We start from the raw sequence: 25622 nt of genomic DNA on the forward strand, positions 1-25622 counted from the left end.
CTTTGGTACTGTTTATTCTCTTTCACTGTAAGTATTGTGACAACAATAAGAATAGAGTTTCACTGTAGAAATTTAAAGGATAATGGTATTCTGACTGTAAAAAATAGCATCACGTGTCTCCATAATTATCTAATTGACAGATTTTATTTTCTCCTATTTGCAAGTAAGATACTGAAGCATGGAAGGTCTGTTTGTTGTTACAACAGTCAACTCTGTAAATTCAGGATAATGTGGTATGTTTACTGGAATGGGCACGTAAACACTTCAGTAGACCCAGGTAAAAGTTTCTAAGTACAACTTAGTTGAAAAATAGAACCCAGCAAAAAGAATTTTATTACACCTACATCTGTAATTGATCTACATTCTTAATAGGAATAGAAGTGCTAGGTAAATTTTTTCCAATCAGATTTTATTTTTGGGGGGGGGGGGAGGGAGGTGTCTCATTTCTGACTGAGAAGAGTGGCACATTTCTGATATGATCAAACTGATATGGGTCATTTTAGGAATAGCTACTTATAAACAGATTATAGTGTTATAAAATGAATATGCATCTGAGAGTTTTCACTGTAGAAGTTTTGTTAATTACAATATGCTTAAACTATAGAAATTGTAGCTAGTTTATAGGTTGAAATTATTCCACTACAGTGATTTATATTAATAAACTACTACCTTAGGCCGGAAAAAAAAAATGGTGTCAGGTGTAGTAGGTGTAGTGAGAGTTCAGAGATTATACACGCAAAGATCTTTCAAGACCCAGTGATTCCACGGCATCTTTGAATGATATAACAAACAGGAAAATCCAGTGGGAGGTAGGGAGTGTAAACAGTTCATAGCATATGAGTATTTTATTGTATATATCTTAATATAATGTTATTCCTACCTTTAAGTATTGTGCAGTGCAGAACAAATATGAAATCTCCAATTTCTTTGTTTAGTGTTAGATATTTTTTTAATGAAACCATTTCTCTCATATTGTTCTTAGAAACAAGTAATTCTCTTTCTTGTACTGTAATATTTTGTTTAATACTGAAGCTTTTTGTGACTTTGGTCACAAAATTTAAATTTAATTCAGCACTAACTGCAGGCCACATTTTACATTTTTTACACATTGATCTGCGAATCTTACTGTTTAAAAATGTTGGAGATCACACACATTATGATTTAAGATGTATTTTGTTAATGTGATCTGTATCCAACAAATAAGATGCTACGAAGTATACTAAGAATTAATGACCAGAATAATTTCTCTTGGCAAATAATTATCATCCAGATCATTGGATATCTGTATTAATGAGTTGCTATGGTTCTTTGAATGATACTTTTAAATCAGAAAAGTCTTGTGAGATGTTTAGAAAGTAAATGTAACATAAGACATCGTATATAGCACTTTCAAGTATCTGAAGTCATTTATTCAATATTTTGAAGAAGTGTGAAACCCTGGTAAGATATATCATTAGATATATGCTGCTGGGTCCTCTATCAATAATTTTTCACGCCGAGTAGATCTTTTGGTACTTCTCTTTGTTGAAGCAACAAGAGCTTATGCAACAGCATTTCTTTGTTCTTTTATAGTTGAGTTCAACAGGGCCGTATCAAAAATATGCCTGGGCTTCTTGTAGTCCGCTTGTGTGCTGCTGTTACATTCCCAGTTCCTAGTGTGACTCAGCTACATTGTCACCAAATCTTAAAGGGTGTTTACACAATCTCACTTCAGCATAATGTGTAATGAACCTCAAATGAATCCTGCTGGCTTGTAGGATAAGGATTTCCACTTCAAGTTATTGTCTCTGAATGGGGTTGTAAAACGTGCCTATATTGCTCATCCAGGAAGTGTGAAGTTATAAAAAAACAAGCTAAATTGCCATGTTTTATCTGCTAGCTGCTTCTGCATTTATTGCCTTTATGGACTCAAAGTCCTCCAGGGACTGTGACAAATCCTGATTGCATTTTCTGCTTACATCTTTTATTAGTTCATAAATGTGGAAAGAAGAAAAACTATTAGTCACCGGGGATTTGTCTAGCTGCGTGCATGGCTACTTAACTGCTTCAACTTTAGTTGTCTTTTCATTATTCTGTCTACTTTGGGTCTGATATCATGCACAACCTACACCTGTAAATTGACATTTCCTCATCTGGGAAATGTAAATATTTTAGTAGCCTAGAGTAGTTGCATAACTGGCTGGATAGTTGCTGTACAAACTGGATGTTTTATGTTCCATAATTGGCTTCTTCCTCCATTTCTCCAACTGATTCCTTATTGTATCTTTTTTTCCACTTTTACTTCTATCTTGCTTTATGTGGTTTTGATTTTTCAGATGTTAGGAAGAGCTTTAGCTATTGAAAGAATTGGTATTTGCTTCTTTGCATGTACTGGTATAAACAGTCCAGAGAAGGATGTCAGGAGCAGTAGATATATGGAGCTTGTAAGGTTCATTCTCTGCCAGGTGAATTTTGTTTTGTTTCTAATGCTGCAATGTTTGTGAATCTTACTGAAGCATGTGTCTTTAGACTTCCAAAGTAGAAAAATAAGTACTATGCAGCATATAGTCACTTACCAAAGTCATTCGGATCATGTGAGTTTGAATCATTTCCTTTGAGGCATTCTCTAAATGTTCATTCCTTAGAGGAAGCTGCATGTTTGGAAATGAAAACTAGCCTGATCAAAACTTGCATTTGCCATTTTGTGATGTTCTGGTTGTTAGAAATTACCAGTGCTGGTAGGAAAGAAAAGGAATGCAATAACACTGTGAACTGTGTTATTGCAAATACATACGGCATTAACCACAGAATGCTAGGAAATAACAGTTTGGAAATATGAATAATGAGCATGAGTTACATGGAGAAAAATATCTTTTGTTGCAATCCATTTCTGTTTTGGAAATTGTGAGTCGCTGTGGTTTTATCTTGTTAGGAAACACTGTTGTGGTTGAGCTCAGTTCAGCCCTTTATATACAGCGTATCAGAAACAATGTATTTTGTTCTTCTCATCCTTTTTTCCTGCATGGCTTATGTCAACGTGATGCATCTTTTTCAGAAACGTTCTCGTGTATAACTTGTTCTTTACTATTGTATCAAGAACTGATAGAGACGGGAACAGAGAGAACACAAGCGTCTGTAAAAATAACGCATGTTTCACATCACTGGTTGTTCCGGACGAATAAATTGAATTTCTTTTCAAAAGTCTGCACACCAAGACGAAGGGCAGCGGCAGCGGCCCCCGCAGACCACGTCGCGTTGCCTCAGTTGAGGCCGGGCCGCTAGGAGGCAGCGTGCCGTGCCGTGCCTTCTCCCCGCCGACCGTTATTCTCCACGCCCCCGCCCGGCCGTTATGCCCCCCCCCTCGCGGGCCGCTGTGAGGAGGCGCCGCGCGGTTTTCTCCCCACAGAAGCGCCGATGGCGAGATGTGTGTTAAGGGAAAGAGCCGGGTCCCGGCTCCGTTCGTGTTCCCCGTCTTCCAGAGCAGCTCTGAGAAGGGTTAGTAAGGATATTTGTGCAAAGTCAGGCTAATGAGCACGACGGACTTTTACTTCTCTTTTCGAGGGTTTCTTCTCTCTGCTGAGGATTCTCTTACGTAACTTGACGCTGTGGTCTCAAGAGAAGTTTTCTCTGTTTTCAGCTGACCTCATTTCAGTGAGCTAAATAAAATACGTACAATTGGTGGTTTAAGTGTTATTTCAGAATGTGCACAGAGCCAGTAGATAGTTACTGGCCCAAGCTCTCTTACATAGCCCATAGAAGTTACTGTTTTCTGAGGAAAAAAGTAGTTCTCTTTACATGTGGAAGACATTAAACAACTTGTGGTTTTGCTTCTTGTTTTGCATTTTTATGCCATCATTTATTATTTCAGAAAGTAAACATAAAAGAATTATATATAAACAATAACAATGTTCCTGAATTTTCTTTTAATTTCTTAGTAGAAAGTAGAAATAAGGTCATAAATATGTCCTGAGAATGTGAGGCTTGCCAAAATATACTGTAGATACTTTTCAGAGAAAAACAGTACATATCAAGTAACTGTTGAGTCATAAAACCCGTAAGTTAGTGTAAGCAGATGTTGGTTACAGCTTACATCGATGGGAAGTGTATACTCACCACCCCTATAGCCACCCGCTGTCCATTTCTGGTTCAAGAACTTCCCCGAAAGCCTGTTTCTAATTTTATGGAAACCCTTTGAAATTTGGCACAGTTTACAAAAGTATGTAGGAAAAAAAAAAAAAAAAAAAAAAAAGGCTGCCAGAGGTTTGGCCTCCAACTGTGAAAACAGACACTGCCTTCTCAAACTCCTCTCCTAGATCCACTGACCAACACCCAGAAAAGAGAATTTGCATTCTTTTAGAATACAGCAGGAAAATGAAGGTCTGTATGCAGCTCAATTCAGCTCTCGGTAACATTTAAGTCTGTTGTTTTAAACTGTCGGTTATTGTACAAGGCCAGGCTCTGATGTGAAAGTATTTGCTTTAAAGAAAAAGGAAAGGGAAGTCTTTTCAAATGTACTGCAGGGACATTTTTTGTTTGTTATTTGGACGGATTTCAGCAGTTAAAGAGAATGGGAGGATTTAATTACATTATCAGCCATTAAAGTGTACTTCAGGCAATATTAGAAATGTAATTATTCTTTGTTTCTGTCCTGCAGACCCGGCTAAAAGTAATATTTGGCGTGGTTATATGCCTTTTGCTTTCCTTATTACTTATGTGTATTATACTGCTTCCATCAAAAGGTAAGGCATTTGTAATCTAATGTAGTGGAAAACACAATGTCTACAGCTACAGTGGCTTCTAAAGTTCATAAAAGTTTGTTAACTCATCTTTAGGATTGTTGTGTCAGTACTGTTATGGCTTTACTGCTATACAGAAATGTACTGACAGCTGAAATATCCTGAAGGTATGATCAAATGCCAGCAGATGTTGAAACAATGAACTCTTTGAAGTGAAAAGCACCTGAGTTAACTTTATTGTGCATGTCATATAACGTTCTTAGACAGGACTGCAAAAGTAGTTCTCAGATCTCCTCATATTATTTTCTATGTTAAGGGTTATAAGACTCACTGTTATAAGACTCATCTGTTAGTAGTTTTCTCTACCTTGGTGAACATGTACTTGGTTTTCAATGCTATCATAATAATTATAAAAGTTCTCTACCCAATTACAAGTTAAATATTTCTCTGTTAGTAGGATATGGTGAATTGTTTGTGAACATATTTAAGATTGCATTTGAAAATTAAAGTCAATATTGGATAAAATAGGAGTGCAGAGTTTGCTCTAGTATTATGCCAGCTGTGGGTAACTGCTGATGCAGTGTGATCTCCTGAGTGCTCTGGTAAAGCTTCAAGTGAGTGTGGTTTGATATTTAGAGCCCGAGTGGCACTGACCTAATGGTCATTTATGAGAGCTCTAATAAGAGCATTATAAGTATTTACACATCCCTTCCACTACAGTGGATGAATACCTCTAAAATAATTAAAATAGTAATTAAAAATATATATATATATTCCAATAGCAGTATTCTTATTCCAGTAATAGTATTTAAAGGGATTTTCTTTCCTATGGTTTATCTTTGTGTGATATTTGTGTTGAGGGAAAGAATGGAGGTTTGTGAAGCATTTAGGGTTAATTCTGTTATGCATCATGTGAGGATAGATTATATCACAGCAGGAGGTAGTGCTGTGAAGAGAAACCACCTCAGAATTGTGGTGACTTTTACTGTCCTATGATGGAGTGCCAGATTTTTTGGCTAGCTGAAGCACAGTCAAATCTGAGCTTTCATTATTAGATAAAGGTGTGGTATCAAGCCAAACTTATACCAAATCTGCATATTTAGAAAGGACGTAGTATCTTAATGAAATCTAAATAAAAAAGAGCAGCAAGGAGACAAAGAGATGGGAGAATGAAGATCAGGTTGGCAGCCTGAAGAAGTTGCTAAAGATCATGGAAGATACTGTAAGAGGAAATGAATGTATTTTTTCCTTCTGATGTTATCACGTACCAGCTCACTGGTCTGAGCTTCTTCAGCCTTTACAAAGAATTCTTTTCGTCTATAGTTTCTTGTAATGGTGACTTGGTAATTAATTATATCAAACATCACATTTAGATCCAGTAGGATGAAATAGAATTTACCTTACTTTACAGAATGCTCTTAGAAAGAGCATTTCAGACAATTATGGAACACATAAGTATGTCGAACATGTCTGATTATAGCTTTGTATTTTCAGATGGAACTGCAAATGCTGCAGTTATCTGTTTATGCCGAAACCTTTTTGGATAGTCTACTGATCAGCTGCAAAAGGAAGAAATAGAAATTAATTTTGTGATTATAAATCTTGCAAGTCAAAGACAGACAGGAAGTAGCTACAGAGATGGAATGTTGTTTGTACATTCCACCTTGACTACTGCTTTACTGAAAGGATGTGGTGATCTGGAAAGATTAATTGCATATGAGAATTATATAGACACAGGCTAAATCTCTGCTGAAGACGCCAGCAAAGCAAAATGTCATCTCTAATCCTGAAAGAACTGGAAGATATAATTTGGTTGTGTTTTTGTCTGCTAGGTTTCTAGTAATTTCATGTTCTTCAAACCTCTCAAGATATGATAGCTGGTTTTGTTTTATACATGGAAGCATATAAAAATGTGAAAACCTCTGTTGTACTGGAAAATAATTTTCTTTTTTCAGAGAGAAATAGGGGAGAAATACTTAGCAGTGGTTATTACACAATTTCTGTGGGTCTGAGAAGAGCACCATGAGCAATGTCAATATCATGAATTGCAAAAGACTGAGAAATTGGTGACATGTTTTTTTACATTTCATTGAGTTAGGAATGTGTTTTGTGACTTACCTTGATAACCCAGCTATGATAACCCAACTCTAAACATTTCAGATTCTTTTCACTTGTACATTGGTGTAACTAATTGTGTTCTTCGGCAGCATTAACAGGAAAGAAAATACCTGTTTGTACCTCAAAAGCAATAACAGAACCACAGGCATCTTTTATTCTGTTATTTTCAATTAATAGCCAAAATCCTGACTGATCGGTATTTCTGTTCCTGTTGCACAGTTGACCTAGGACTGAGACCAAGACCTTGGTTCTGTGATATTGTAGTGAATACAACACCACCTGCAAGGTTGCTGTCCCAGAACACTAACCAGTTTTTCTTTTGTCAAGTCATCCACTTACTATGATTAAAAGTTCTGTTTTCTGTGTTTTGTTAAACTCTCTCACAAGAAAAAACTGAACACTAAAGGAGAAGGTATCTGCATAAAGTCAGTGACAATAGATACCTGCAGGCTTTTAACACCAATTTTATACATGTATATGGAATACACTGAAATGCATGAATAATTACGATCATGGAATATGAAAAGCAAGTTACACTGTGAAGCAAAGAAACTAATTCAGTGCACAGAATTATTCTGCGTTTTCTGATTTTTTGAAATGTGCAAGAGAAATACAGAATGGCACCCTGTAAATGGAAGCAAATGGACCACAAACCATTAAAATCAAGATGGTGGGGCAGTAAAGGGAAGAAAGCAAAGTTAAAATCTGGTAACCTTTCATTTCTGTGGTTGGCTCTGATATTTGCTTCCTTTTTGTCTTTGGGCATATGGTTTCGTCTTTGTTATTTCACAAAGAAATAAAATTCAGCAAAATAGCTTACAAAGCCTACCAACAACCATCCAAATTACTGTCCATATAGTGATGCAGACATGTACTTTTCTTGTTAGGGTCTATTCTGAGGTTTCAAACACTATTATTGAACTAGTCTTTAGTTACAGAAAAAAGAATCAACAACAATTACAGCAAACAATTAAAGCTGCTGCTCTTAATTAAAGCATTGCTATATGTCTTCAGTTGCCTAGAAACAAGCATTCAAAACTAAAAGTAATCAAGTGAAAGTTGTGTTCAGGTTTTTGCAGTCCATGGGTAGAAATTCAGATAGAAGTGGACACATTTTGAAAATCATTAGCAGTCGTAATAAATTATCACAGAATATTAAGTATGTAAGGGTGAGATGATGAACAGAGTAAAGGTTTAAATTAGAGCTGTGAAAATTAGAGGACAGATGAGACATTTGTCATACTGCTTTTCTTTTTAGTAAAAAGTCCTCTTAACATGAGAGAAGGAACAGAGAAATTTTACCAGATTAAGGTACCAAACAGGAATAAATCTAAGGCTCCTTTACACACAACTGTGGAAATAGATCTTAACCATAGATTTCTAATAGTTAATAGACATTCAGTTAGAGAATTTAAACTGGAAGTTGGTGATAAGTAATCATTGTTCAATATAAATATAGTGGCTTTGGATTCGTCTTTGGAATTATTTTTTTCTATGTATTTTTTTTAAGTTTTCCATATTCTGTGTTTGTCATTAATGTATCAAGGATCCGTAATGTACAATCATGGGATTAACAAGAGAAATTCTTTATATTGAACTTTTTGGAGTATTTTCTCAACATATAGTAATTGCTCAGAGTTTATACTGATAGGTTTTTGCCCATGGATTGACATTCAATTTTATTTCTCACGACAGCTTTCTTCTGCATTAGTGCAGACAAGGCTAGTGTCAGTGGTCAACCTGACATGTGTATTCTACAGTAAATAATAGTCATGTAGCTGGAGAAAATATGAATTATCATTTTAAAGTAATGGAGAGAATATGAAGAAACATTTCCCAGGAAGTGTGATCTTAACTGAGAGAGGCTGTAATGGGGAAGTGATGGAGCATGATATGAAACCTGAGGGCAATGAGTCATGTTGAGTTTCTGGCTGTCTTCTGAGTGGTAGAGATCTACTAGACCATGTGTGAGGTCATCCCCTCTACCTCTGGTGACCATGGCAAAATTCACCTTGACTTCAAAAGAGAAAAGCATCAAATCCAGAATGCCTAGACTTGAAAGCTGCCAAATTTTTAAAATTGGCCTTTCTCAGAAATGTACCTGTGTCTTTTGAAGATTAAATGTTTTGAGTAATCTTTCTCTTGTGAAGTCTATGGAATTTCTGTTATTATTATTATTTACTTTGAATTACATTTCTATAATGATTTTTTTTTCATTTCTGTGTACTTAGATAGCCAGCACTTCAGTATTACCTCTTCTCATCTGGGCTGATTGTCCTTACTTTTTGTTCTGGACCCCTTTCCTAATTTAAGGTGCTTTAGTTTTTGGAAGAAATGTGGTAAAAGAAAAGCAACAAAACCAGCCACAATGTTGTACATTTTTTAATGTGATTATCTAATCTGGTTAGAGATCAAATACCAGAGCACCTGTCTTCTCTCCAGAATTATTGCCAATTTTCTTTTAAAGCATTAAATAAAAAGTGGAAGTTTGGGCTCAGTCATTCATTACATTTCAGCATTATTTTAACCTGTGCACCTTTGTCTTTTTCTTTTGTGTGACTCCTAAGAAATATATGTGGATGGTGATCATTTTGAAAGTCTTATGTCCATCTTCTAATACTGGTTCATGAGGCTTTTATGAAATTTGGCAGTAGGGATTTGTATGTATATACAGTTTGACTCTTTGCTGAATATGTGTAGATCTCTGTTCAGACAAATAGTTGTTTCTGTTCACAGCTTCACACAAGTTCACAAAACCTATGCTTTAAAAAAACTTCAATTTGCCCTTAGTACTTAAGTAGCTTTTCTTGTTTTCTCAGGATCTACAAGTAAATATATCTCACTGAATAAATTTCTGGGTGAAAATAATTAATCCATCCAGTTCCTAATTTTGTATCCCTAAAGGTGACTCCTTCAGAGGCTGACGAACCTTATCAGAACAGTAACAGAGAATTTTCCTTTCTGCTGTTCCTGCTGCCTGCATGGTTCCAGGATTGTGCTATCCTCACTATTCTCTGGTGCTTAAATTATAGAAAAGGGGAAATACTTGACAAGTAATCATTATTATTTTTTTATTTATTTCACTTCACAGCATTGTGTTAACAGAAACTTTTTGTCTTATTTTCAGTTGTTAACACAGATGATGGTCCTAGAGCTCTTACATTGGACGATTATTTAAATGGAAACTTTCAATATAAGACATTTTTTCCTTATTGGGTGTCAGGTAAGTAAAACCTTTTCTCAAAGATACATAAGCCTTTCTAATATGTATTTCCTGGCTGGTTTATACAGACTAAGGAATGTACTTTTCTTCCAGACTTACTCTGAATGAATGCTAAATATAAAATTAAACAATTTGCTAGTCAAAACTTAAAATCAAGCTTACTCTTCTGTCAGTCATTCTAGAAATTCCCGCTATTTGATGTTTCAACACAAATGTTTGAGTTAAGCCTAAACTATCATTTTACAGAGGCTTTTGGTGATTTATTTCTTTTACTGTCATACTTACTGCAGCATGTGAAATAAATATGTCAATGTGTCAGTCATGTTCAAGGCATCTCTCTTTTTTGTGTTTGTCACTGCATTTCTTCACTTACCATTGGTAATAATTGAGGTAGCCTGTCTTACAGGCCCTGTTCTTGTTTTCAGCAGTATCTAACTCTGCAGTGAGCCCAGCTCTTCTTGTCTCTTATTTACCGAAAAGCAGACGCTGCTGAAATTCCAAGTTCCAAGGCAATGCATAGAAAGTAAGGATGACTTTCTAAGCAAGTTCCTTAAGGTAGAGGTAGACATGAAGTTAATTGCTGCTGATGTATGTGTCAGTGTGTAGCTGAAATACGACTCTTGTTATCACTGAATTGCAGCAGCACCAGAAAGTTTGAGCTAGAATGGGTTACATTCTAGTACACGCAGCACTACCACTCGTATCTCTGCACTGCCTCAAGCAGTTATTCTCTGAGTAGAGACAAGAAACAAAATGCCCATTCACATAGAATCTTATCAAGTTAGTTTAAACCCACAATTTTAGAACTGAACTAAAGCCCTTCAGGACGTTGCTAGCAGCAGTTCAGGTTTCACAGTTAGCAATTTGAAGTATGTAGACATCACTTACATGATTTAAAAATTAGGTCACCATTTGTTAGAATTCTGTCTGAATTCAGAAGTATGTAGGCAGCCTATCACCTAAACCTGATATTCTCCTTCCCTCTTTATATCCTCCTCACTTAAACTTATCTTTCCTCTCAGCAGTCACAAAACTCACACAAAAGTCATGCCATAGATTCCATAGATAGTCATGCCTACAGCATTCCATATGCCTACTTTCCTTCTGAAGCAGGGAGTTGAAATTTAATAGCTCTTCCTAAGGGGGCCTGAGATCACCTCAGATGCTTTTACTCAAATCACATAAGCGTTCTCTAAATATCTGAGGGTGATCTAATTTCCCTCCAAATTAAAACCTTATACAATGTTTCAGGCTGCTTTTAAATTGTTAAAGACTATCTTTAGCTACACCAAATACGTAATTTCTTATCTCCATTTAAAGCAATGAAAACAACGATGTGAAACTAAAATTCTGATCTTCACACTCTGCCAAACTATGGCTCATGTCTTGAGCATAGGTAAGGTTAAATTCAATTCCCATTGGAAGCCACTCACCTTCACCGTGTAGGATCTGTGTGAGTAGGGGCAGAGTCATTTATGTAGTGTCAGTTACATGTTACAGCTCTTATCTCTGTAATCTGTACAAATAAGAATGTGCTGGTGAAATTATAAACAAGGATCTTGAACGTTCTCTTCATAGTTTTTATATTGTGATACTAGTCTTCTAATCTGTCTGTCCCTGATATTCTTGATCAGATATTACTAAGAATAAAATCTGTCATTGAATAATGAAGTTAACTAGATGATTCTGTGTGCAGTGTATGATCTTGAGAACATAATCCCAGAGATACATAAGAGAATATAAAACCCTGGAGACAGTTGTATAATTCTGTACTTTGGCATCAATAGAAGAAAAACATTTTTTATGTAGATGCCAAAAGATACTTGCTCAAAATCTATTGATGACAAAAGCAGTGAATACTTTCATAAACAGAAATGTTCTACAGTATCTTCTGTGCAAGTTATCAGCCTGTTTATCTTGTTTTTAAAGATAATGAATATCTTCATCAGTCTGCAGAAGATGATATTATTCTTTACAACGTTGAACTGAACTATCTAACTACTATCATGACTAATAGCACAATGGTACGTACCTTTCCAATAAGTAAAAAGATAGCAAAACGCAGTTTTTTCAAGTATCTCTTTAGAAGTGAGTAGATTAAAAACTGACTCATCAATTCCTTATTTAAACTGTTTACTAGAATCTAATCTACTTCTTAATCTTTCAGAAACAAGTTAATGCTTCAAATTATGTGTTGTCATCAGACAAATACTTCATGGCTCTGGAGAGCAATTATTCAAAGGTAATTATTTTAATATATTGCTTAATGAAATGTTTGGTTTCATTCAGTATTTTGTTGATTGTGGTTACTAAGCATAAATATTTTTTTCTTTTTTTTTTCTTGAGTAAAGTGGAAGGCTGTGAACAGACAGCTGATGATTTTTAATTAGATTATCCTTTTCCAGTTTAATAATACTATTTTTTTTCTCACTTAATTTTTGCAGCTGTGGAGATATTCTTATACAGCATCATACCACATTTATGATCTCATTTATGGGTAAGGCCTGATATTTCTTACATAGAGCTATGGCAAATACTCTGTAGTGATGTGTTTGGAAGCATTTCACTGAAAAACTCTATAGCAATGTGCCTACTCACTGCTTAGCTTTTATTTGAATTTGTTACTTGTTTGCTTAATGACTGTTACCTATTACTTCTGCAAAATCAAGAAATTTCTTTGAAACAAATGGCCTCTGAGAAAATCTTACAGTCCTTTCATCTATTCATCCAGGTATCTGCATTGGTTTATATTCTATGCCCTAAAACTTTGACTGCTCAAGATTCTCATTTTCTTTTTCTTCTTTGCATAAATTTCTCCCACCCTGTCTTGGCTGCTTTAGTCCACTTCAGTCTCACACCAGATGTCTCCTTGCCCTTCTGTTTTCTAATTCATCCTTTTTCTGGTTAATTTAATCCTCAGCTTTCCTAAAATCTCACATTTTCTTCAGTGATCTTGTAACAGTCCGTCTTGGGTTCCCCAAAAACTTACAGCTCCTCCCATGGCATTTGGTCTTTTTTCCAAGATCTTCCACAAGCCACTCCTCTTTTGCTTTCTACCGAAGTCTGAAGGAGGCCATCTGCCTCCCCAGTCACCTTTTTATGCCAGAAGTTGCAGCATGACCAAATGCTTCTTAGCTCTGAGCAACAGGGACTGCACTGAGCTGCTACATTCTTGGGAAACTTTTTGCTCAAGGTGACAGGATTACTACTAACTAATATAAGTACAGAGGTACTGCATGTGGCTCTGTGATCCTTAACAAATGTTCTAACTGCTGCTGTTACGCTTGCTTCAGCATGTTATATCCTGGGAAGTACCATGTGACCACTGAGTTCACATTTCCCAATGACTTGCTCAAGACTATAATGCAGAGTGCAAATAGAGGAAATGCCTGTAGATGTCTACACAGTATTTAGGAGGAGATAAGGCTGCCTTCTTTGGCTGTTGCATATATTTTCAAAGGGTCGAATTGTTACCCTTTGCCAGCACTAGTGCACACAATCACATTGCTGCATGTCTGACTGCCTGCTTTAATTTTGCATTGCTCATTAAACAAAAAACTGTTAGAAAATATAGCCCTTCATGAATTTTACATGAATGTACAGTATAATGATACATTTGGACTGTGAGCAAAAAGCCATTTCAACTTTTTTCCTTTTTTTAGTGGTTTTGTAACAGAAAACCAGCTTCCACATAAAATTCAGTATATATCCTGGTCACCCGTTGGACACAAATTGGTCAGTAAAGATAACAAATCTCTAGAATCATTTTGCTTTATGTGACTAGAAGACTTTTATTTGCCTTTGGTTATTGCTTTGTTAGGTCGTATTTTTGAGAAGCCCATGTGTACCAACCTTGGTTGAACAACAATGATAAAGATAGTTTTAACTTGATAAATGTTAACTTGTCTGTGTTTCAATAAAAGAATCCACGTTCCTCAACTACAATGTGTTTTAGTTGGCTAGTCGGTCTCTTATCAAGCATTGACCAACATAATATAGGATTAAATTCAGTTTCAAAGCCTGAAAAATGATGTGCTTTCCTTTGACACCATACAATATTATTAGTTTAATATGGAGATTTAAAGATACCATATTTAAATCTCTTCTCAAATTTTTATTCTAGGAAACACCTACCAGATTCTAAGTATTACAACAAATGTTCCCATATTTTTTGAATAACTACTTGATAGTAATTTAAAATAATTTTAAATTACCTAATGAATGTAGTTACAAGTTTGTAAATGTTAGTTATTCTTGGTTCCAAAGCATCAGCCCAAGTTGGTGGTTTCAGAACTAGTTGCCCAGTATTGACTAAATATTTGTGCATGAAATTAGACTTAAACATCATATTAATTTCAGAGAACTCCCAAGAAAATACACAAAATATGAATGGAAAATGTATTAGGAAAATATTTTTTTTGATGTTTGTTTTCTTTTGGGGGGTAGGAGGAGAGTATTATATCTTTCTATTAAATGAAATATTGCTATTTTCTTTGTCAAGATTCTGGAAACAGGACACAGTGAAAATATTTTCCTGATAAAGTACTTATAGTCCGTAATGTTTTTATGCAATTCCCCTTGTATTGTTTCTCAAGAGTTTTAGGAGTTTTATTATTAATTTAAATAATTAAATAGTTAAAGTGTTACACTTTTGTTGCTAACTAGTGTTTATAGCTTCAAGACACAATTTTCTAAGAAAGTCATGTTTCTGATTCAGTTTCTTAACCACAAATCCGTTCATTTGGTTTAAATGTAGAGATACACAAGGTCTGCAAGCACTTCTTGCAAGAACTCTCTTTTAGTAACTAAAAAAAAAAAAAGAACAAACCAGCCCAAACAGATTAATTTTTTTCTCATCTTACACAGGCCTTTTGACAGATTTAGATAAGTTTGATTATTTTCTTCTGAGTCTTTTTGTATTTGTTTTTATCTTCTAATTTGGTGGCACCAGAAGGAAAAGTCACAAGGATACTTCGTCTACCTGAGGGTAAACACAGCAATCTGAATGAGTTTCAAAGATTTTATTTTCATGCTTTTCCATACCAAAGCTAGCCATAGAATCCTCTGAAGTTTATTAAGATCAAGGGATTTGTTCAGGATTTATTCTGGCATATTTGAACATAGAATTTGTTCTGTAATGTAAAATTTATTTACAGAAGTACTTACTCTTGTTCAATTTGCAAAGGCTTTTAATGTAGAGTTACTAAAATAAATATTTATTATTTTGTATTCATTGATCATGTCTTCTTGTTGGTATAATTTGTAGCGTTGACTGCAAAATCTTTGACTCAGACAACTCCTGTTCTTGGTGCATATACTCATAAGAAATATATTCTTGTCTTTAGGCATACGTTTATCAGAATAATATATATTTGAAGCAAAGTCCAAGAGAGGCACCAATTAAACTAACTGGTGATGGAAAAGAGAATGAAATATTTAATGGGATTCCTGATTGGGTCTATGAAGGTAAGTAAATCTCAAAGGGCAACAACTAACATGTTAAATGCTTTGTCTGAATTACTCAATTTTCTAGATCCATTCTACACCATCTGTGATGATGCACTGTTTTTACAGCCCTAAGGATTACTTACTTTCATCTGTTTTCTGCCATGTTAGGATTGCTAGGGACTGGCAATAACTTCTTATTTTGGGGAGAGGGAAGATGAGAAGGGAATCACATATATTGAAACTGTTTTAAGTAGGTGTATACAAATCACTACCTCCTTTTACAAAGGAGCCAAAGAGCATTCAGAAATTGAAGGTTACAAATGCAAATTAGAAGAATTTTTTTCTTTCACATATAATATTTCATATATTTCACATATTTCTTTCATATAACTAGTCCCTATCTATGATATGTTTTCTTGTTTTTATCCATGTCCTCACTGCACGTATAAGCACTGCTCGTGTGCTCCTAAGGCAAGTCTTCCAAAGGTTGGAGGCAGCATGAGATAAAATTTTGAACAATATTACTGAAAGTATAGGTAGTAAGTGATGGAAATTGGCATAATGAATGGATTACAGAGTTAACCTGTCTGGAAACAGTGAGAGAGGAAAACTGGGGTACAAGCAAGCTGTGAAGAGGTTTGTAGAACAGAAGGAACATGATTTACTTAATGCTATAAAAAAAAAGAGAATTAGTGAGGCTGAGTCACAGTCATTGTTACAGCCATAGAGGAGTGTGAGGCACTGGCAGAGAGACAGGATTAGATCTTGGCTTGGAAGGGAGAAGAATCTAGGGAGTTACAGAGAAAGAGAGAGATGTGGAAATTTATACACAATGGAACTTTGTAGATGAATGTGTTTGCAGATGAGATTATCCCAGTGACAACTGGTACAGAGAGCTATTCCCGAAACAAAAGCTGGAGAAGGGGTGAGATGGATTCTCCAAAGGATTCAACTTATTATAATAGTAAACAAATACCTGTGGGATTTACCAAAATGAGAGCACTTGGAAATGTGTGCCATGGCTTTATTTTAAAGTAAGCTATTATCACCTATAAGAGTACACGTAGCTATACAAACTAGAAATATGTTTTCTGCCAGTGACTGCATTTTGCATTCATACTGTATGACCAAAATCCTGATCTTTAGTTACTGAAACTATATCAGAACTTTACAAATTGGGCGTTGTTCTGCTGCATATGTGGTGGCTGGGCATTAAGCTTTAATGGAATTTTTAATGTTGGTTCATTATTTGGCACTTCAGTACATCAAAAAAAGAAAAAAAAAAGGAAAAAGAAATGAAACATGCACATATGTAAAACCCAACTGAGTCAAATGGGATTTGTGTGCACCTTTGGGGAGTTCTCTAGGCCTTTCTTTGAGATGCGTTGCAAAATCTTGATGCAGGATTGGATCTTGTTATTTGTTTAGTAGAAGTCTTTCTATATGTCTAGGTTGACAAGAGTAAAATGATGTAATAGATCAGAAGATAGATTACACTGATAAACAATTGAGTGATTTTTTTCCCTCAGAGGAAATGCTAGCAACAAAATATGCATTGTGGTGGTCTCCGAGTGGAAGATATTTAGCATATGTACAATTTAATGATTCCGACATACCAGTTATTGAATATTCATATTTTGGTGAGGACCAGTATCCCAGAAAAATAATTATCCCATACCCAAAGGTATGTTTCTCATTCTTTTCACATACTTCCTGAGATGTGATAACTGTAACATTAACTGTGTATAGAAAGTATTTGTATTGAAATAGTTAAGTCCGTTGTGGCCTAAATTAATGGAAAAAAAACAAACTTGGGACAAGTTCTGACAAGGTATGGCCATGCTCAATACTATAGTAAAATAAACAGAATTCCTCATGTAAGTAAAAAGCATGTGCAAAAGTACGTTTGTATGGTCAAGCCTTACTTTTTCTAATTCAGATTATTTTTTGTAATGTGTTAACTACATAGTTGTTATTTTTCATTGCAGTACCTCAATTATGAGACATTGCTTATTTTGCAAAATAAAGGCTATGACAGCTTCAGTCTATTTACATACTTTGTAGTACATTTTGATCTCAAGGGGTTTTGAGATACTGAAAACTTTACCTGTTTTCAAGTGCCAGACCTACAGCAAGAAGGATTTGGTTTTGTACTGTACTGCAGAGATACACACTGCAAATACAGCACTGGTTCCCAGTAAGCACTACATTTTCAGTATAGAAATGCACTGAATTTGGCTGTTCAAGAGGGTTTCTTATTTGTTTATAAAATGATGCAAAGTTAAATAACGTCCTACTTGTGCAGAGTCTACTCGGAGATCTTATAAGGTCACATTTGTACTGTTGTACTCGAATAAATATTTTGTAACTTATCCCTACAAAAAGTGTTGTAATTTTCCTAGATTTGATTTTTTCAGAGCCTGATTTGAATAACATGATACATTTTCTTTCAAGGCTGGTGCTAAAAATCCTACTGTTAAAGTGTTTATTGTAGACACTATTAACGCTGAAGCATTTGGTCCTAAAGAGGTCCCAGTTCCTGCAGCAATAGCATCAAGGTAGTGTGCTCTCAAATAAGTCTTCTAATTTATTTTTTTTAATTAGGTTTTGTCTGCTTGTTTTAAATGCTTAAAACTCTGAATTGTTTTCTAACAATGTAGTACCCTATCAATCTCTTAATTGGAGATTGGTCAGAAGCTACCTAGAAATGTTGTATTTTGTATGCCTGTGTATGTATTGTTAAAAAGGACAAAAAACATCTCTAAGAGAATAGAAGTTTTGCTTTTGTATTCCACAGATCAAAATGGGGTTTACAGTCTGTAGCAATGCTTCTATATTTTTGTTCTTTAATGACAACTCTTTTTCTCTTTCTTTTATTTTTTTAGTGATCATTATTTTACTTGGCTTACTTGGGTAACAGATAGTCGAGTCTGTGTGCAATGGCTGAAGAGAATCCAGAATTTTTCAGTCTTAGCTATTTGTGACTTCAAAGAACATTCAAATACTTGGGACTGTCCAGAGGTAATAAAGCTGGAAATATACATTGCTGGAATTAACATTTGCTAATCTCCATTGTATTATCCTCTTTTAACACCTACTCATCATACACAGGTTGCTCTGACTTACTCACAGAAGTATGTAATATTTCCCTCATTTTTTTAAGAAAAGAATTGTGTCACTGCCATAGTTGTCTTTTCCAGTGTTTGATCACAGTCTTTTAGATAATAGTGATAGCTTTTTCAAAATTTAAATGCTGGCTGAGAGGTGAAAAAAAAATTAACTGCATCAGCAAAAAATAATATCACCAAAATATATTTTTTGTGATGTTAAGTGACAATCAAAGCAAGAAAAATAACAAGAATGGTATTGACCAGGTTTCAAAACTGTTTAGTTCCTTCTTGCTTTCTTCATTTTCAAAAGTGGAACCATTTAGGATACATATTGTTTTGTTTTTTTTAAATTGTATTATAGCATGTAGAAATTTCATGCTAAGTCTAACTGAATTGTGTCCTTTATGATTAATGTTAAATTAGTTGAAATAGCATGTAGATTAAAAGTAAGGCAGGTTTGTAAGAAGGAGGCATTCTGTTTTATCAAGTCATACAGCTGGAGAAAGCAGACAAGTTTTCAGGAATACCTTTTTTCAGATCTAAAAAGAAAACTTCCAACTAAATGCAACAGTAACTCCACATTTTATTTAAACACCTCATACTATTAATAAGACAGTTCGGAGGGAAAACCACGCTCTGTTGAGCAGAGGCGTGAGTTCATACGGCCTAGCTATCTATCCCCATACATAGAGAGTCATAGGTGTAATGCACAGAGGCTTTTCTGAAAAAAAAAAGTTCTTAGAAAGACCTTTTAAAGCTTGAAGACTGTACACGCTGACTGATATATATCACATGGATCCTGAAGCAAGGAAGGTGTAACACTGAATTTCAGTAACTACTATAGAGATCTCCTTTATTGTCTCTTAGCATTGATGCTGTTTGCATACCTGGTTTTTAGAGGTCATAGTACAGAGCACCTATAAGAACTAGTGTTAGGCCAAAACCTTGAACTAATGGGAAATAAAAAGCAAGAATACTTATAACAGTCTTTTGTATAAATGATAGGTTGTAAATTCAGAGTTCATTAACACAGTCTTTCCAAGCTGAAAATACTTATTCCTCTATGATATTATAATTGTTACATATTTTAAAGGAAGGTAAAGTCCTGTTCTTTCAAAAACGTTATTATTGAAATAATTTTCCACAGAGAAATAGCCTTAGTTTATAAGGATAAAATATATATTTACTGCAGTATCTTATGTGTTTCCTAAGTCATTCCTCTTATTTACAAGTACATTGACACTGAATCTCACCTCATGAGAATAACTCACCGCATGTTAATAACTAAATGTTCTAACGTACATTAAAAAAAATCAAGGGATCTGGGATTCTACCACAATCCACCAAAGTACTTTAACGCAAACATAACTTTAAGCAAGTAAGCAGTTTTATTTATTCAGAAAGTCTATCTATGTGTTTAAAATTAAGCATGTGCTTAATTGCTTTGCTGGAACCAGACCAGAACAATTAACATCTTGCAGGACTGTGTTCATGATCCTTGTTTAATTGCATTTCTCCATGAAACCTTATTTATGGAGTCACTACTGACGTTTCTATAATTCTATATTTATACAGTGATACAATGCTTTTATCACATTAAAGTTTGCACAAATGGCCAATTGAAGGAGTGTGAACAGATGGGAGTGCTGCATTAGCTCTATTTGCCGTTAGAAAGTATATCTCTGTGCGTTTCCTTCAGCAAAAATAGTTCACTCGTTGATTTCAGTTAAATTGAGACTGTAATGTACAATAAATGTGCTAGGCTTTATGTACTTGAAAATAATAACAAAATATAATCTACAAGATGTTCCTAAAGTGTTGATTCATCAAAAATATTCATTTCAAGTCAAGTGTTCAAGTCTTGCTTACGTTAATAAACCACAGGAACCAGTGTGACTTCATTGGAACTATTCATATGACTATAAGCTAGGCATGTAAATACCTGTTTGTGAAACTGGAATTTACTATAAATATACAAAATCTCTAAATTCTACAAACGCTTTAATAACAGAAAAATCCCATAGAGGTCATGGGACTACCCACATGAGAGAAGTTAAAATATATTCTTAATGTACTATGTCATCAGGAACTGAGCCTTAATTTAAAGAAGGGTAAATAAATCTATGATGCACATATAAAATAATATTTCCCATTTATCTCACACTGATAAGAAATAAAATCCAACTGCTAAGTTAATTGCTTAGTGGAGCACTTTTGAAGTACTGAATGGTATTCTAAGGGGCAATATCTGCATCTTGCACTCAAATCACTTTGCATGGACTGAGTTGAAAGGAAAAAGTGAGATTCCGAAAGTTAATTAAACTACGTTGAGAATAACGAATGCAAAACATATTATTTAGAAAGGAGATTTGCCAAACTTATTTCAAACTGTGAAGAAATATTTTATTAAATGAAAAAATATGAAGAGAAACTTGCAAGATAACAAAAGAAATATATTTATAGAAGGGAGAACTGATAAATATTAAATCACTTCCCCCATTCAACATGGTCTCTTCAATGAAAAAAAACATTTTATTATTGCTGAAGTTATTTTGGTTGTTTTCAATCAAAAATTCATGAGATCAAGTATTATTTCTTGCTTCAGTGAAAATGTTTCATAAGGTTAAAACAATCACTTTATATCTTATTTAGCTCCGATGATAGAGCTAAATATATTTTTTAAAATAGTAATATTTTAACTAACATAATGATATTAATGCAGTAATATTGTTTACTTTGGACAGTCTTCAAGTGCCTGAATCATCATAGCAAGTATTCTAGAGTTCTCTTTTACAGGAGGCTGCAGACTTTTTGTTTGAAGATTTTTAATTCTCCATTAACTCAATCTTCTTAAAGACTGTACATTTGATTTTGTTTTTTAGAATCAACAGCACATAGAAGAGAGTCAAACAGGATGGGCAGGCGGAGTAAGTTTTGTTCTTGTTCTCTTCTGATTTAATGAAAACTTACAGCTTTATGCATCTTCACAGTGGTGTTTTGAAGCATCAAACACTATTCAAAGTCACACAATGCTACTGCCTCAAACCTGTTGCACTGTAGGGTTGAGACTTTTTATGCTGTTAGGCATAGTAGCTGGCTACCAGCTTTCCGAGTATAAAAAACCTTTTTTCTACCTTCCTTTGCAAGTGATTAGACACTATACTGAAGGGAGGGAAGCCAAGAAAAGAGAGTGATTCGTAATGCAAAGTAATTCTTAGAAATATCTGGGTGGGGACAAAGCAATAATGTAAAAATCCTCTGATATTGCTAGGGCAAGAGATAAGATTAGTCATACCATAGCATTTTAAGAACAGAAATTGTTCATTCAGATCACAGCTTTAGTGCCACGTGCTGTTCATCTTCAGCTAGAGAAGAACTTTCGAGGTAAAACACCCCTCTTACAAGTGTAGTTGATACTTCTTTGCAATTAGCCTTAAGCAAAAGAAATTTTCTCTAGCCGGTAACCTTTATCTTAGAAGATCTATGACACCTTTCTTTGGGAGCTTGCAATAAAAACAAAGCTGCAAGGAAATTGTAAGAGCATGAGATCAGTATTCACATTCATATATTCTAGCAATTAATGTGTGTGCATATGCTTATGTTACTCCTCAGGCAGGTGAATTTACTAGAATTCAGTATGGGGTACCTCATGCTGTGTTTGATTATCCTGCAGTGGACTTAAATGAGAGCCTCAATTTTCACTACACTATCCTTTAAGAGATGTGTTTTTATTTGAAGTAAAGATTACGCATTCAGAAGCCTTGGTCCCTTTCTTTTTTTCATCTCTGCTTTTGAGGTTGTGATGATGGGTTTTTATTAGAACAAATAAAATTGCACATATGCATAAATTCCTGCTTAGCCTGTATGAGATTTCAAAGATTAGAAATATTAGAAGGAGGCTCCAGAACAATTTAGCTTGTGGTCAGAAGTTCTAGTTGATCTTGGGTTAATATTATTCAAAAGTCACATCTACTTGGCAATGTTTGGTGTTTGAAGTGCTTGCAGGTCATTATTCTGTGTTCATATTTTGAAAATAAAACTTATAGTTGCAGTAGCTGGATGACAATCTTAGTAAAGAGGTGATGGTTTGAAAGAAAGCTAAATTTGAATGTTCTTACCTGGGATAATCAGTTCTTAAATATTGGTAAAGTATGGTAAAGATTAGATATCCATTTTGCTTAGTGCTATTTCTGTTGAGTGAATCAGCCAAACTCTGTGGTCCACAGGACTTTCAGTTTGGCACTGTTCATGAACATTAGCTTCATTAGAAACATTATTTTTAAAATCACCTCTACGTATTTTTAAATAACTACAGATCATACAGAATATGCAAAATATTCCACTTATAAGTAAAGAGCTTGTATTTGTGTGGTACTTCAGGTATCTATATTATCAATTTAAGAAATCAGACATGATATAGTGTAATTTGAATGTAAGCATTGAAAGAGAGTCTTGTTATTTTAATATGTAGACTATAACCTGCTAAACAATTTGGACATTCTTTCGTCTCACCTACCATGTTTCTTTGTTCCAGTTCTTTGTTTCTACACCATATTTTACATCAGACAGCAGTTCGTACTACAAAATTTTTAGTGACAAAAATGGTTATAAGCATATTCATTACATCAATGGCTCTGTGGTAAGTCAAGCAAAGTGTTCTACTTTACTGTGAATTTCTGAAATAATTCTGCTATATTCAGTAATTTATATATCTTGTTTTGCAGGAGAATGCAATCCAAATTACTAGTGGAGAATGGGAAGCAATATACATTTTCAGAGTAACAAATGATGCAATGTAAGTATCACACAGAAGAGTATAGATTGTGAGTATTGTCAGTAAGAGTAGTACTTAATCATTTGACACACAGCAGCCATTTGTCAACTCATTAAGTTATAACTAGCTAGTTACAATGTATCTAGTAACTGAATGCATCCACAACAAATTTGTATGCAAAAGCATTGCTCAATTTTTCAAACTTCTTTTACTTGTGGGAGATTCTTTGCAATTGCCCTCAATTTTTTTGTTTATCGTCATCGCCCATCTTAGACAGTCTTATCTAGGGATATGTAAATTTAAGTATGTGGTTATCCCACATACAACTAGAAATTATTTTTATTTTGTTGAATGTGAGTTGTAGTTTCTCATTCAGGTTACTATATATATAGATATATAATTAGAAGAGTGATTGAGTGATTAGCTCTTGCGAATTAGAGTGATTAGCTTTTGTGAATTAAGATGGAACTCTTACTTATATGGTGTATTTGTCATCTAATGAGAGTCTGAGCAAAGATTTATTGAGATGAAAGGCATGTAAGCTTAACTCATTCTTCTGTCTTATGCAGAAATCTCAAAAAGCCTAAGTTAACTTACAAGACATCTTTTTGTCTTGATGCTGGTTCATAGTTCATCGGTTTATGGATTATTTACAAATTATATACAAATTAATTTACAGTTTCTACTCAAGCAATGAATTTGAAGGCTATCCAGGAAGAAGAAATATTTACAAGTAAGTGATATCAACATTACCTTAATGATAATAGGTTAATAGACGATGGGTGTGGATTTGTCAATAAAATAATTTAATTTCCAAATAATTTATTTAATTTCATTAAGTGTAATTTCATGAGTTATCTTAACTAAATCTTTACTTGACATTATATCTGAGAATTGAGGACAAGAACTGTCTAAAGGCTTAATAAACTGTTAGGAAAAATATGCTAAAAAGGGAAAACATTTATTTTTAAAAGGAACTGTTTTGAAAGTAGAATGCCTGTATTCCAGAACATGAATCAGACACATATGATGTCGGTTGTAGCAAAATAAATAATTGCTTTATTTTATTTTTCCCCTAGACTCAGTATTGGAAGTAAACCTATCAGAAAACAGTGTATTACTTGTAATTTAAGGAAAGAGAGATGCCAATATTATACAGCAAGGTTCAGTGAACGTTCTAAGTATTATGCCTTGATCTGTTATGGTATGTATAGCACGTAAACAAACAAATAACCAGTTGTTCTGTTGGACATATCAGAAGCATAGATAATATTATCACAGCATACATAATAAATTACCACAAATGATGGCTAGATGAATCACAGAAATTTCACTGTAATCAGAAGAGATTTCCACACTCTTTTTCATGTCCTAAAATCTTGGAAAAATGCTTCAAAAATATAAATATTTTCACACTTTTTTTTACCACCCCCCCCCCAAAAAAATGTTTTTTAGAATTAAAAACAAAATTTTGAAAGTCCTTCATGACACAAAACAAATTTTAAGCTGACTCATCAAAGTCATTCTTGCAGCAGCAAGTGCAGGATTTTGTAAAAGACACTGATTTCCAATGAACATGATCAAAGTTAGCTCTGAGAATTCAGTACGATGTGTTATCAAATTGAAACAATTAAAACTTAGGTTAGCCTCAAAATGTTGAATATTTACTACCTGAGAAAAAAATTTAATAACATCTTTTTAAAAAAAATTAAAGATTTTTAAAAATTTTAAAGATTTTTTAAAGATTTAAAAGTCTTTAATAACAGAACTACGAAAAATTCATCAAGATGTATGATTATGGAAACCGCTTATAACACAGAAGTATGAGTGATGAGTACATCCATTACGGTAATCAAAGAACAGTTAAGTAGCAATGTTCCCTAAAAAAGGGAAAAAAGCTGTCCAAAGTTTTCCTTTTGCGTACTTCATATAAAGCTTACTGTTCTTCTGCACTGAATCATCAGCTGAACAGTTCTTTGGTCCTCTGTTAAGCAGAGGACCAAATGTAGCTAATAACAACACCTTTCAATCATTCTTGTACAAAATAGTCAGTAAGGTCATCAGCACATGAAATCCAGTCACCTTCACAAATACAATTTGACATGTTCTCAGAAGAATGTTTCACATTGTTAGTTCTGCATTCACCTTATGTAATCACGTCTAAGGTATTAACTAGATGTCACTTCTCTAAGGAGGAAGAATTGGCTGATATGTTACTTCTCTTACGTTTGTTA

At 34.3% G+C, this 25622-nt stretch overlaps 1 protein-coding gene across 3 annotated transcripts in view; it reads left to right on the forward strand.

The window, feature by feature from the left end:
- The first annotated feature begins 3332 nt into the window (after window positions 1-3332).
- The window catches only part of FAP (fibroblast activation protein alpha), a 40097-nt gene continuing 17807 nt past the window's right edge, over window positions 3333-25622 (forward strand). The window contains exons 1-16 of one of the 3 annotated variants that reach the window (XM_080601222.1): window positions 3333-3474; window positions 4634-4718; window positions 9961-10056; window positions 11986-12080; window positions 12224-12298; window positions 12501-12553; window positions 13719-13791; window positions 15402-15522; window positions 17034-17188; window positions 17959-18062; window positions 18390-18525; window positions 21497-21541; window positions 23149-23253; window positions 23339-23409; window positions 24068-24121; window positions 24468-24592. In XM_080601222.1, coding sequence (XP_080457348.1) covers window positions 3394-3474; window positions 4634-4718; window positions 9961-10056; window positions 11986-12080; window positions 12224-12298; window positions 12501-12553; window positions 13719-13791; window positions 15402-15522; window positions 17034-17188; window positions 17959-18062; window positions 18390-18525; window positions 21497-21541; window positions 23149-23253; window positions 23339-23409; window positions 24068-24121; window positions 24468-24592 — 1474 coding nt within the window. In that variant the 5' untranslated portion in view covers window positions 3333-3393. Of the gene's footprint in view, window positions 3475-4216; window positions 4357-4633; window positions 4719-9960; window positions 10057-11985; window positions 12081-12223; window positions 12299-12500; window positions 12554-13718; window positions 13792-15401; window positions 15523-17033; window positions 17189-17958; window positions 18063-18389; window positions 18526-21496; window positions 21542-23148; window positions 23254-23338; window positions 23410-24067; window positions 24122-24467; window positions 24593-25622 lie in introns of those variants that run through there. The other 2 variants (XM_080601223.1, XM_080601224.1) reach the window with 2 other exon arrangements.

Source organism: Anser brachyrhynchus (assembly GCF_964034855.1).
Source record: "Anser brachyrhynchus genome assembly, chromosome: 7".
Taxonomy (NCBI): Eukaryota; Metazoa; Chordata; class Aves; order Anseriformes; family Anatidae; genus Anser; species Anser brachyrhynchus.